Below are 13,572 nucleotides of genomic sequence, written 5' to 3'. Positions count from 1 at the left end.
TTCTTGTGGCTCTTGTGTTTGGTCAGGACTCATCGGACTGTGAAATGCTCTAAATTCAGATCCTTTTGCGGGCAGTTATCTTTCTCATCCTCAGACAGTGCCTTAACGTGCACAAAGCAGAAAATGTGGAGCAAGAGTTGCTGGCAAAAAAGATTTGTATGCGACTTTAATACTGTATAACCAACAAGGTTGGTTTGGCCTTTGGCATGGAAATCAAGTTTAAAACAATAATATACCATACTTGTTACAATTATGATTACAATAATACACCTGTGTTTGGTATCAGTCACATCATGGTAGTTAATTTGGATAATTAAAATACTGTTTTTCAAATGTCAGCAATATATCAGTATTATACATAAGTAAAATGTAAAAATATGGTGTAATATTTCACAGATTAAAGCAAATCCATACTGTAAAAAAAAAAACGTTGAACCAGCTTCAGCAGTTTTTTGAGTTTTCTCAACTTGTTGTTTTAAATTTATACAACAAAAAGTTCAGAATCTCCTACAAAAATAAGTTGAGAGAACTCAAAAATCTGCTGAAGCTGGTTGCCTTCAAATTTTAAGTTGGTTCAACATTTTAAATTTTTTTTTTTACAGTGCAGTACTTCAACTCTGAAGTACTGGGTAAAAAATATTGATTTCTCGATTTTTATCTATTTTTATTTCACGAAACAATATTGATTCTTAAATCCCAAGGATCGATTAGTCTAGCCTGTAGCGCACATCCCATAGAATGAATCGCAATTTGTGCTTTGTTACTTTTGATATGAAACAAAGCCTCAGATTTTAAATTCCTACCATTTTATTACAGTATTCAAACAATAAATACTTTTGGCACTGTTTAATGTGCAGTGTCAGATCACTATAGCAGCAGCGCGAAGTGCACGTGAACTGATCATCTCCTCCACTTTAATACCAGTTTCAGCGCAAAATAAACATGAATAAACATCAGAAGGTATGTTAAAAGAAAGAGTACAATTAACCAAAATCCATAACCTGTCAGGTATTCAAATAATTTGTGTTTCGACCGTGGAAAGATGTCAATACAACAGCTTGTAAACAATGTCACATAACGTCACATTTACCTCAGACACAAACATATTCGGTGACCATAAAGTTGTTAGTCAGCTAGAAAAAAGAACTCTAGAGAGGAGCATTTTGCTAAATATATGCACCATATAACATGAATAAATCCATCAAGTTTTTAGCCATCATTTAAATGTGTATGTTTAAAAAAAATTAATTGGAGTAGAAATAGTTATATAATTATTATTATAAAAACTTAATTGTTAATTTTAACCTTCAGTAGTACCAACTGACTCGTATATTTTTAGTCAAGATATTTTTTTCCTTGCGAAAATTTGCCATGCACTGATATATATCTAGAATAATTGATATTGAACTGAATTGAATCGAATCGGAAATCAAATCGAATCGAAAGCTTGTGAGTTAGAATGAAATCGAATCATGAAATTCGTGTCAAAGCCCAGCCCTATGAATTACTCTTTTACAGTAGTAATAATAACCGTGGTAACAATTACATATTCTCTACTCTGACCTAAAAGTCCATAAAGTCCCATTTTTCAACCTCATAACCCTTCAACGCATCAGTCGGCCTGTTGGTGTGAGGTGCCCATTTTCTCTTTATTGTTTTATTGTTTGAAGCAGGTGCTGGTTATAGAGGCTGTGCTTCTATGCGATGGTGTGTTGTGCGGGCAGGCAGCCAGCGTCGTCTGTGTGGGTGAGAGCGTTTTGCGAACGACTCGGAATGACCTTGGACACCTTCGCGTTTCCCACTGGCAGACCACGCCAATTAAAATTCCACAGGTAATTAAACCACATTTGAATACGGGAGCGGCGGAGGCAGGCTTTGAGTGGGACTAAGGTAATTATGGCCGAGAGAGAGAGAGAGACTGCGAGAGAGAGAGAGAGAGAGATCTGCGAGCCTTTCAGAACTGCCGGGAGAAATAATGACTTCAGTCAGACAGCTCCTGGTGGACAAATCCTCTGATGAACTTGACTAATACCAGCAATGGCCAGAATATTAGCCCGGACCTGCTCCGTTTGATCATTTCCACAGCAACCATCATAATAACGCTGCAAATATTGCTCTCAAAGTGGCAGAATGATGAACAAGAATAATTTCTCTGTCTATTTCTAAAAACATGCGATTCTTTTTTAATTAAAAGTCTTCAAATAGTCGTTCTGTTACAATGAGGGACCTCAGATTAGCCAGCAGAAATTAGCCTCTTTGGTTTTAATTGGCTCGAATACCAAGAGCACGTTCAGGCTGAGGTCTGTTGTGGATTCTGGCTGCTGTGACACCAGGTACGTTCTCGCAGAGTGGGACACTATAGGTCCGTGGAGGCGAATTCAGCAGCTACAGCTGGCTGTTCGTGTTCGAGTTGCCATAGGAGCGTGCGGCTCCTCTGCGCTCCTACACTGCAGCATCCACAGGCATGCGTGGCAAGGCGCTGTCACCATGGTGATCTCCCCCTCAGGAGTGGGATTTGCCATTTGAGTAGACAGACAGAGTGAGAGAGAGAGAGAGAGAGAGAAGAGAGAGAGAGAGAGAGAGAGAGAGAGAGAGAGAGAGAGAGAGAGAGAGAGAGAGAGAGAGATCAGTGATTCTGAGCCTGACAGACATCTCCCTGCTAACCTCCCTTCATTCTGCGCCCTCCCAAAAAGCAGAACAAAGGAGGTGCTGGTGTTGTGCATTCTGCAGGGCTCTTTCTGTCTCTGCAGCTCAGTTGCCTTCTCTGTCACTGCGGAGCCTGGTCCTCCTCTGCCTAAAAACACGCCGTGCAATCACACTACCACACACACCGAGAGGCTGTTTGCGGTGATTATGTCCTTGGCGGTTCAATTTACCGCAGAGGCTCGTCAAGTCTGACCCTGGAGCGGGGTTTTACATCTCGCCGTGGTCTTCGGAGGCATAAGTCTGCTATTCACACAGGTTTGGATCTACGTGAGGTATCAGATGTGATGCAGACAGAGGAAAACTCTGTACTGGGTGTTGACTACAGGATTTATCCAAAGGGAAAAGCAGCTCTCTAAGTAATAAAGATGTGTTGCATGGGTAAAGATCACACAGATGCACGGATACACACATCAGAAACTTATGTGTGTATAGCAAACTTGGGTCTGTCTAAAATAGCCAGGGAAAATGTATGAATTTTGAGCAAACATTGCAGTGCAAGTAATAGGTGAGAGAGCAACTGGATTTCTGAAGGATATTTCAAAATATGTTTTTCAGTTTCTTCACAAATCAAAGCCATTATATTGAAAACACAAAATATGAGGTCACTTGCTATATTCTGAATATAGTTATTAATTATTCAGATTAGCAACTGATGCAATGACTTATAAAATGGCTCAATTTAGAAGAGCATAATAAAATACTGTCCTTATTATTTCTACTGTATGAAGGCAGACTTATCAAGAGTAGTATGGCAGTGTGTAAGGGCAAAATTCAGCCAGTTATTTGTTTGGTTTCTGAATGAATCTGTGTTATTGAATGTATGATTCAATGACTGACTCATAAATACAATCAATGAATTTCGAACAGCATACTAGCATACTACTCTTACTATTTCTATAATATACTGTAAAGCTATGGCAGAAATAGAGTAAAATGCTAGTATGGTATTGCAAACTCAAACATTCACTTGTTTTGTTTCTGAATGAATCAATGTTATCAAACAAATTGGCTGAATGAATGATTCAATGACTGACTCAAAGACAGTTGCTAAATTCATAAGAGCATACTATAATACAACTATTACTATTTCTGTCATAGAAAGATATGGCAGAATAAGTAAGAGTAGTGTGCAATAGTATGCAATTCTGAAATCAGCCAGTCACTTGTGTTCCTTAAGGTATCAGTTTTAATGAATGAATCATTTGAATGAATGGTTCAATGACTCACTCATAAAGACAGACACTTGTTTTAACTAAATGAATCAGAGAACCAGAACTGACCAAAATATGAAATAAACTATATTAAAAGTTACACAAGTATTCAAAGATTAAATATTCCAACTCAACAGCTGTAGTTAAGAATACAAGATTTTACACTTTGAGGATATGAAAAGGTTCCTTGGTTCAAAAAAGTTGGAAATATCCTGTTGTATATTGTTTAGCACTGTCTGACTACAGTATATGAAGGAGACATCTGGCTCAGCCTCACAGTTGAATTAACAGTTTGGGCGAATTACAAACCCCTCACAGATAACAAACAAGCCCTCGGCATGTATAGAACAGATCATTTAGAATGACTTGACGAGCATGAAGACAACAGACCGCATAGACTGCATCCTGAAGACCCATCAAAAAAAAGTGAGTGAGTACAAAACTGTATGTGCCGCCCACACAGTCCAGAGCCCATCTGTTTGCATGCTGCTGGTGAGTTACCGGCACACAAAAATGATTTCTCCATGCTACATAGAACGAAGGTGTAAATTATGGCCTAAGGCTATAAATGAACACCGTCCGTAAGCGTCGATCATGCTAAATCTCAATAAACTCTTGAGAAGGGAAAAGACAAAGGGATCCATCAGCAGCTCTGTCTCAACAATCAAATGGCTGTGGTCATAGTTCCATTGACTTCCATTCAAGCCAAAAGACATTAATGTTGATAAAACACTCCATTAGTGCAAATAGCATATTACATGTGAGTGGTTCTTAAGTAACCGTTGCAGAGACTCATATTTTTTGACTACAGAATACTTTGTTACTGCAAATTTTGAAAGTGGCACTATTCCCAGTACTAAAAAAACTAAAAATGGAGATGGCAGCTCTAAAAATATGCTATGGTATTTTCAAAACAGCAGACATTTGATGTATTTTGATCATTTCGAAGCTGTTAAGGTGGCCCCTCTTCGATTCAAACATCGGTAACACTTTAGAATAAGGTTCCATTTATTAACATTAGTTAACAACATTAGTAAACATGAACTAAGAATGAACAATACTTCTACAGCATTTATTAATCTTAGTTAATGTTAATTTCAGCATTTACTGATGCATTATTAAATTCACAAGTTGTGTTTGTTAACATTAGTTAATGTAGTGTGAACTAACATGACTAAACAATGAACAACTGTATTTTCATTAACTAACATTAACAAAGTTTAATAAATAGTGTAATAAATGCATTGTTCATTGTTTGTTCATGTTAGTTAATACATTAACTAATGTTAATAAATGGAACCTTATTCTAAAGTGTTACCCAAACATCTTTTGCCATTTAAACACATCTGTTTTGGTTTAACCACTGTGACTTTTTATAAATGATCATTTGTGGCACAGCCAAACAGCTGTTTGAGAGCAAAGTTGAACTGCGTAACTCATTAATGTTCCTTTCTCAACAGTCATTCAGACCATTTCTCAATGAAAATAAACAACGTGTCCCAGCGGAATCAAGCGTTACGCATTGAGAGTTGTTTTATTTTCCCCTCATTGCCTCATTTCTAAAAAAGAATGAACTGACTCCTCAAGGTATGTTGCTTATTATCAGAAATATATGCTTTTCCTTCATTTGAATGTGTAAATTGTGCAGATTTTTGTGTGCTCTCCCACAAGCTTTAGTATAACATGCTTTTTCCATCCTTAGCCATGTGTTGGCCTTTCACACTTCACGTATTCCCTTACAAAACACCACATCTACATTGTCTCTTTGTTTTTCTGGTGGGAGAAAATACAATGGTGGATGAAAGAGGCTGGCATTATAATCTGTGCACTGTGGCTACCACAAAGGAGAAGAGACCAGACTTGTGTAGAGCTGGAAAAGCAGGCAGGGTGTTATATTGACGAAAAAAAAAACCGAGGGAGAGAGCGAGAGCGAGAGCGAGCATACGGCTATACCATTCTCTGGCTGCTGCCACCAGCTCTTGGCTCAGTTCCCATTCTTTTAGTGAGTGCTACCTGTCAAGCCCTGAATTATACAGCTCTGGGCTTCAGCCTACGTGAGTCATCCATCAGAAAGGGAGGGAAAGAGGGAGGAGGAGAAAGAAGACTGGAAAGAGGGATGGAAAGAGAACTGCAGAAGGAGTAAGGGAAAGGTAGAGGAACAAAGAGCCAGGATGTGGGGAAGATAAAAAGGAGGAGGAGCGTGGAGAGGAATAGAAAATAGGAAAGTGGAACGAGAGAGAGTCACAGATGGAGAGGAGGAGGAGAGAAAGAAAGAAAGAAAGAGAAAGAGAGAGAAAAGGGGCACTAAGCATGATTTGCACAAAGCAATTACTAAACCCTGTTAAAATCATAGCAGTCACACCTGTACTGACACATCCTCTTATTACGAGTCTCTGCATTTGCTAAAAGTGATACATTAAAATGGAGAATGTGCAGATAACATGTTTTTAGGGAGAGTATGCAACACAGAGGGTGTAAAGGTGGGTATTTTTAGATGATGAGAAATGGCACATTAAAGGATACCTCTTGTATCTTATAAATGTTATTTCTAACATTTTAACATGAATGCAACACCATTGGTCCACTGCAGCAGGACAGCAGTCATTATAATTAGGAGGAACTTTATGTTTCTAAATTTGTCTTTTTGGGCTTATCAATTATATTTTAAGAACTTAATTTGCACACTTTAGTGCCCACTTTGCTTTTCAACTACTGGGCAAATGTTATGTCACGTAATTTATATTTATTGATTGCTTCTAATATTGCAGCAATAAATGAGTTAAAGGGATAGTTTACATTCAATTGGTTCCCACTTACTTGGATAGTATTTTTTTCCACACTATGGCAGTCAATGAGGACCAGCAACTGAAGGTGAACTATATTGAAGCAATCGATAGTTTGAAAAGTGACTTCTTTGTGAGCTGTGCTTCATGCATTGCACACTATTAGCAACAGACCTGCAAAATTGCGTCAAAGATTTGCTAATGTGACTGCACCTTTAGCAATCTTACAGTTTTAATTAAATACTGCAAACGCTTTGTTTACTAATATCCACTGTTGTCTATAAAAGCGTTGCATATTAGGTCAATAATCTGGGTAACTGAAACCATCACTACTTTCATGTTTTCGTATCACTCCACAGACGCTCGGATGTTAATTGCAATAGATCTGTCGCTACTTCCGTTTCATTGTGACTTTAATGTTACTATAATGTTGTTGCGGTGTTTGTCTTATTGCTAGGCCAATTGTTTTGTACTATTTTTATTTTAGCAAAAGCATTACAATAAAATTCATGAAGAATTACAATATGACTTTAATTCAAATTAAGATTTCACGTCAGTGTATTTACCTATTTGGTGAGACTCAAAGAATGAGCTAGTGTTTTAAAATAAATCCCTTACACAGACTGCCAGAAAAATATGCAAAACAATTTTACCTTCAAGGTTACAACAGCTTGTCAGTACGACAGTATCCTTGAAGTGACAACTTTGTACCTTTTCTTACCCTTAAAATGTACATATTAGTACCTTAGAATATTAATGTGCATCCTTAAGGTAATACTATGAACATTTTAGGGGCAAATAATGTACAAAATTGTAACTTTAAGTGTACTAACTCAGTAAGAAGCTGCCATACCCCTGAAGTTTTGTGAGTTGTGTGTGTGTTATAAAGTGCAAAAGGCTGATGTCTCATCAGTTTTCTATAATGTTTCCCCCCGAGAGGCCATTACAATACATATACTTACAATGTATATATTACATCAGTTCATCCCCCCCATCAGAGTAGCTATACATTAGGGGTGTGAACCTCTGCTGTGATATAACCCTGTATATGCCGCAGGAGACAAACACTGTTGTTGTTTTGTCATTATTACTTTTTAATGGAGTGGTAAAGGGCGGCAGATGCTTCGTAGCCTGCACAGGTAACGCAGTGTCCTCATTACAACCCTGCCATTCCCACAATGTTCCCACAAATGCCCCCCAAATGTTAGCGTGCTCTGACAGCACAGTCGGAGCGCCGTTCTCTCCCCACCCTCTCATTTGGGGGTAATTCATCACTCTCTCGCCCTCTCTCTGCGTTTTCAGTGAGAGGTCTGCTGGAGGTACCATTTGTCTGTTGCAGAAATGCAATTCTGGTTGGTGGTTCACAGGGCTTGGCTGATGAGGTGACACAGTAGACGTAACCATCAATCTTTTCTGTTCTGCCTTTCTTGTTTTGTATCTTTCTTTTGAGGAACAGTAAATAGCATCAAGAGGAGAGACTGTTAAACATGGAAGTTGAACAGACTGAGAGTGACTTTGACAACAGTGGTCTAATCACTAATAAGGTTATTACTTTTGTATGCGAAGAAACTGGTGCCAGCGCAGTAATAACCTATTACTAATAATAATATAATATTTAATTATTAGAAATAATAATATTTAAATCGCTCAACTTATATCAGTGTTAAAGTATATACATTAATTAACTCAAGTTGCCTGTTAGCGATATGGTGCCATTTGTATTGCTTCCACAATTTGTCCTTAAAAAGGCTTTTTGTTAAAGAACCAAACAGCACAATCTTGCTAGATACTTGACAAGCTGATTACAATGCCAATGATGTTGTGCCTATCATCAGATAGCCTTCATGTATTCCTGATGTATGCTAATGAGAGTTAGCAACAGACCCATTGTCCATTTATATCTGTTTTTAAAGGGACAGTTCACCCAAAAATTTAAATTCTGTCTTCGTTTACTCACCTTCAAGTTACGCCAATCACATAAGACTTTTGTTCATCTTTGAAACGTCAAAGATATTTTTTATAAAACCTAGGAGATTTCTATACTTCCACCTGAAAGTCCATTCCACCAAAATTTTGTTAGTTCAGTAAGTTCATAATGAGAAAAAAGAAACCATATGGATCGAGCGCCTTAATCCAAGTCTTCTGAAGAGACACAATTGTTTTGATAAACATATAATACAAACATAGAGCTAATCAAATATGGTAAAGGATGCTCAACTTGACATGTGAGAACAAACACTGGTTCTTTTGACCTCATATTTAATGAGCTCTGCCTCTATGTATGTGAGTTGATCAGTGTATCAAGCCTATAGCCTTGAATCATACAGATTCATTTTCGAGTGCTCTATCTCTTTAAGTATACAGCTGCTACATTCAAAGGGGTAACGCTGTGTTGCAAGCTAACAGTCCAAGCAAAAAATAATAAAAATGCTAATACTGAGGGCTAGTAATGCACTGTAAGTACTGAAGTAAACCATTCCATTAAATTATTTAATTCTTTAAAATCCAGAAAACATATCATACTTTGGTAAAACGCTTCACTTTAGTAAATGCCAGCTCTTTTTCATTGCAGTCTTGCATGTTTTAACAGCACTTTCACAACTTTTGGCTGGTAAAAGGATGTATATAAAGAAAAGAAAGTAGGCCTTATTCAAATTCAATTGACTTAATTTCGCTATGGGTCTTGAGATTTTCTGTAAGTGGCTAAGAGCTTTCATTCTCGCAGCCTTAAAGAGACTTTCATGGCTGGGCACACATTCATATGAATGAGAGGTTGGTTCTTACCTCCTGTGTCTGGCGTATTTGCCGCTGACATGTCCACTACCATCACATCCAGGTGTGGGACAGCTGCAGACGAGAGAAATAATTAATGCAAGACTGACGTCACACATGCGCACATAGACACTCAGCTCGTTCTTGCTGACTATGTTCGAACCGTGGCACATCAGCCTTCATTACAGATTTAGAGAGCTCCCAGTGTCCTCCAGGCCGATGACTCACCAGGCTCCATATTTCATATTTCATATTGTATATCGCTCTCTGGCTGCTCCATTTAGGTCCACAGCCAGTTAAAAGCCATGAGGGAAAACATCCAAGTTTAGAACTTCTGCCCCGCTCGAGCTCAGGGTCAAAGCAAACTAGCATCCTAGGCATTAACATAAAACTACCCACCATGTCACTGATTGCCTAAAGTATTCATTAAGCATTTACTTGATTGGCAGTGGTAGTTCTGTGTCTATCAAAAGTCACATTAGTGAACAGCAGCACAAGTTCAACGAATGAAACCAATGAAAGGTTAGATTTTTGTGAAAAATTATGAAAAATTATTAAAAGTGACATTAAAATCTTTTAGAAAGTTACAACAGATTTCTATTTCAAATAAATGTAGTTCTTTTGAACTTTCCATCAAATGTTCCTGAAAAATATAAGCAACAACCTTTTAAATATTGATAATAATCATTGTTTCTAATTAGAATGGTTTCTGAAGGATCATGTGACACTAAAGACTGGAGTAATGGCTGCTGAAAATTCAGCTTTGTATCACAGGCATAAATTACTTTTTAAAATATATTATAATACAAAACAGTTATTTTAGATTGTAATAATTTTATGTATATAATATAATATAATATAATATAATGTATATAATATAATATAATAATACATGTAAATCCTGCTGTTCATTATTATGAAAATGTGTCTGTATTTTAGTTTTTTAGTAAATATGTCTCTGATGAAGTAATCAATAATATAATCGGAGGTTATAATCTGAAAACAATGTTACTCTTAACTAGTATCTTCATTGTGACAGATACTGACTTTCTGTTAGTAGTTTGTAGTGTAACTAATTACTTTTTGTAAAAGAGTGGAGTGCAGACAACTGCAAAGACAAACTTTGATTCACATGTAGTTTGGAAAGCAAGCTCCTGAGTAGCTTCCCCAACATTGCATTTAGTCTTGAAATTGAAGTTTATGACAAAAATGATCAAATTTAGCAAAAGAGAAGGAAATTGAGTGGCAGCATGTCTAGCCTAGCACAAGAGTTGCATCTCCCCTTGATGATGTTGGCTAGGGATCTGTGTCTGATCAAGCTGGTGACCCATCAGTGAGTGTAACTGGTGTTAAAGATGCCTGCAGCTACAGGCCTGGACCTGCTGATGAAGCAGATTGCCCTGATGATTGGGAAGGAGAGAGAGTGAGAGAGAGAGACAATAGAGGGAATTTCACTTCTCCTCTCAGTCTGATACCATAATAAAGATGACATAGTAGAGAGCCGCCTCTGGAAAGCGGTCATACCACACTCCCACAGTCACACACTCATATGTCCTTGCCGCTGTCATTGTAATTGGACACGTAGCCAGAAAATATAAAAAATAGCCTTTTATAACAACTGCGTGGGTGTTAAACCATTCTTAATGAGGAAAATGCTGCCATTTAGGAGGCCTGTAAATTGTGCTTAAGGGAAAGATATGCAAGGGAAAAAGTGACAGGCAGATATGAGTAAAACGACTCGGTGCCCTGGAGGAAAAATGGGCCATTCACTCTCATCATGATGCATGATTTCATTAGGAGTGCAGGGATATTTACTAATACTAATTGGGAGAATCATATGTTCTTACTGAAAGCAATTACAAACAAAAAGGTCTATTTATAGGTTCTGCCTGTAGTACTTGCCATATTGGATAAATTACATCGAAAAATATCAATTAGCAAAGTTATACTTATGCCACCTTGAACAGAAATGCACATTGCGTCATACACCTGTTTTAGTCTTTAAAGATAGAAATCGCAAGCTGAGATAGCATCTGTGAGCAAACCGCTTCAAGAAAGTCCAATTCCAGCTTCTTTTTAATGTTTTTCACTTCTTTGTACTACGTAACTATGAATTAGACATGTAAAAACAATCCTGTGCTTCTTGAAAACCAACATGAAATCAAAATCAAGCTTATTTACCACACATTTCTGGTTTTGAATTGATAAAAGCTTAAAATTCTAAAAGAACAAAATTAAACTTGCCTCACCTCTAAAACGACTTTCTTTTTTGAATGATGACATTTTGATATTTTTTTCAGTTAAATATACATTTATATTTATGCATTTAGCAGACGCTTTTATCCAAAGCGACTTACATTGCATTCAAGTTACAGTTTTTACATTTTATCAGCTCTTGCTTTCCCTGGGAATCGAACCCATGACCTTTGCGTTGCTAGCGCCATGCTCTACTATTTGAGCTACAGGAAAGCCTAAATATCCTGTTTAGCTCATAAATACATCACATTATGTAAATAAATTGGTTGCAAATTGTATTGATTTTAAGAGAATGATTCCTACACTGTATGCAGACTGACCTGAACAGCTCTTGTGCAGCTTCCACGGCAACTGCAAAAAAAAAAAAAAAAAGCAAGAACAATCAGTGAGGAAACATTTCAACATGAGCTTCATCACACAATGAAATCATATTATTATGAGCAGACTAATGTTCTGGGCTCTTCTGGTTCACCTGTCTAATCAATAGTTCGCGTTCATTACTACTGACATCAGTGATAACTCGTGAAAGGCAATAAAAGTCTCAGTTGGGAAATGGATTTGACCGTAGGTTGAGACTGTAGCTAATACCATGTGAGTGCGTTGTACATCGCACACCTTTAGATCGTGTTCGATGACGCTTCTCGGCTGCATCCACCTCCATCTGGAGAAAAGAAGCAGCAATTAGCCTGACCTCCATCTACTAGCAACTGTGAAAGCAAGTGTAAAAGGGCAATGATGTCTACAGCAAGGATGGTTATGAATTGTATTGAACTGCACGAGAGACAGATCATAGATGATAAAAGAATATGTTTATTATGAAAAATACACACTGTGAACCACGATAACTATTGGTCATGTGGTACATGTGGCCATAATGCATCACTGTTTATATTGTATGCGCTAAAGCTATTCTTTGTCTTATTCTGCACCCTAGTTGTGAATCAGTTTATAATGAACACAAATTTGGGCACTTGCATGGGCCTTGATCCACTGGACACTAGAAAACATCATCTTACATTTTTGTTGTAGCTGTTAAAAATACAGTGTTGTTACAAAATACTGTATGCAGTTGTCCTGATTTTTATTTATTTTTTTATCAAGAAAAATAAATATTGTACATACATAATGCAGGCATTAAGACATTAAAACACATAAACAATAACAAATATTGTAAGTATTTTAATTCTTCTGTAATACTTAAAGTTTGCGAGATTGCTTCGCTTGCTCATTAGGGATGAAAGACAATTAAAAGCAAAAAAATAAGGCTGTGTTTTCTTACGACTTGAGAGACTTCAGAACACATGAATATAGTAAGTATTTGACGCTCGGTGCATTCTGGGAATGAATGTGCACTGGAATGATTTTGACAACAGGACAGCAAAAACAACTCCCTGGTTAGTGTACTGTGCTTAGTACTGTACCAAGGAGCAGATTGAGACACCCCTAGTCTTCTAATGCTAGAATGCTTTATATACAATGATGCTTTTTTGTTTTGTTCAGGAAACAAAGCAGCACAAACCCAACAAAATATGATTCAATCATTTAAAAATTTGAAGTCAGTAAGAATTTTATCTGTTTTTGAAATAACCATTAATATTGTAAACACATTATTAAAATTTAAAACAACTGTTTTCTATTTTAACATATTTTAAAATGCAGTCTATTCCTGTGATGGCAAAGCTGGATCTTCAGCATCATTGCTCCAGTCTTCAATGTTATATGAGCCTTCAGAAATCATTCTAATATGCTGATATGTTGCTTGAGAAATATTTAATAATATTATCATTTGTTAATGTTAAATGCCGTTGTTTAATATTTTTGTGGAACCTGTGAACCTGCTTTTT

At 37.0% G+C, this 13,572-nt stretch overlaps 1 protein-coding gene across 1 annotated transcript in view; it reads right to left on the bottom strand.

Annotated features, from left to right (window-relative positions):
- The window catches only part of LOC306844379 (myelin transcription factor 1-like protein), a gene marked incomplete at both ends in the record, with an annotated part of 36,131 nt that extends 23,742 nt beyond the window's left edge, over positions 1–12,389 (bottom strand). Inside the window, 3 exons of the mRNA XM_079376467.1 lie at positions 9,485–9,547; positions 12,049–12,079; positions 12,335–12,389. Of these exons, the coding sequence (XP_079232593.1) occupies positions 9,485–9,547; positions 12,049–12,079; positions 12,335–12,389 (149 nt within the window). The remainder of the gene's footprint in view (positions 1–9,484; positions 9,548–12,048; positions 12,080–12,334) is intronic.
- Positions 12,390–13,572: the final 1,183 nt, after the last annotated feature.

This window comes from Barbus barbus (assembly GCF_936440315.1).
Source record: "Barbus barbus genome assembly, chromosome: 24".
Classification (NCBI taxonomy): Eukaryota; Metazoa; Chordata; class Actinopteri; order Cypriniformes; family Cyprinidae; genus Barbus; species Barbus barbus.
The sequence above is the reverse complement of the archived record's forward strand: the minus strand, read 5'-3'. Positions and strand labels throughout refer to the sequence as shown.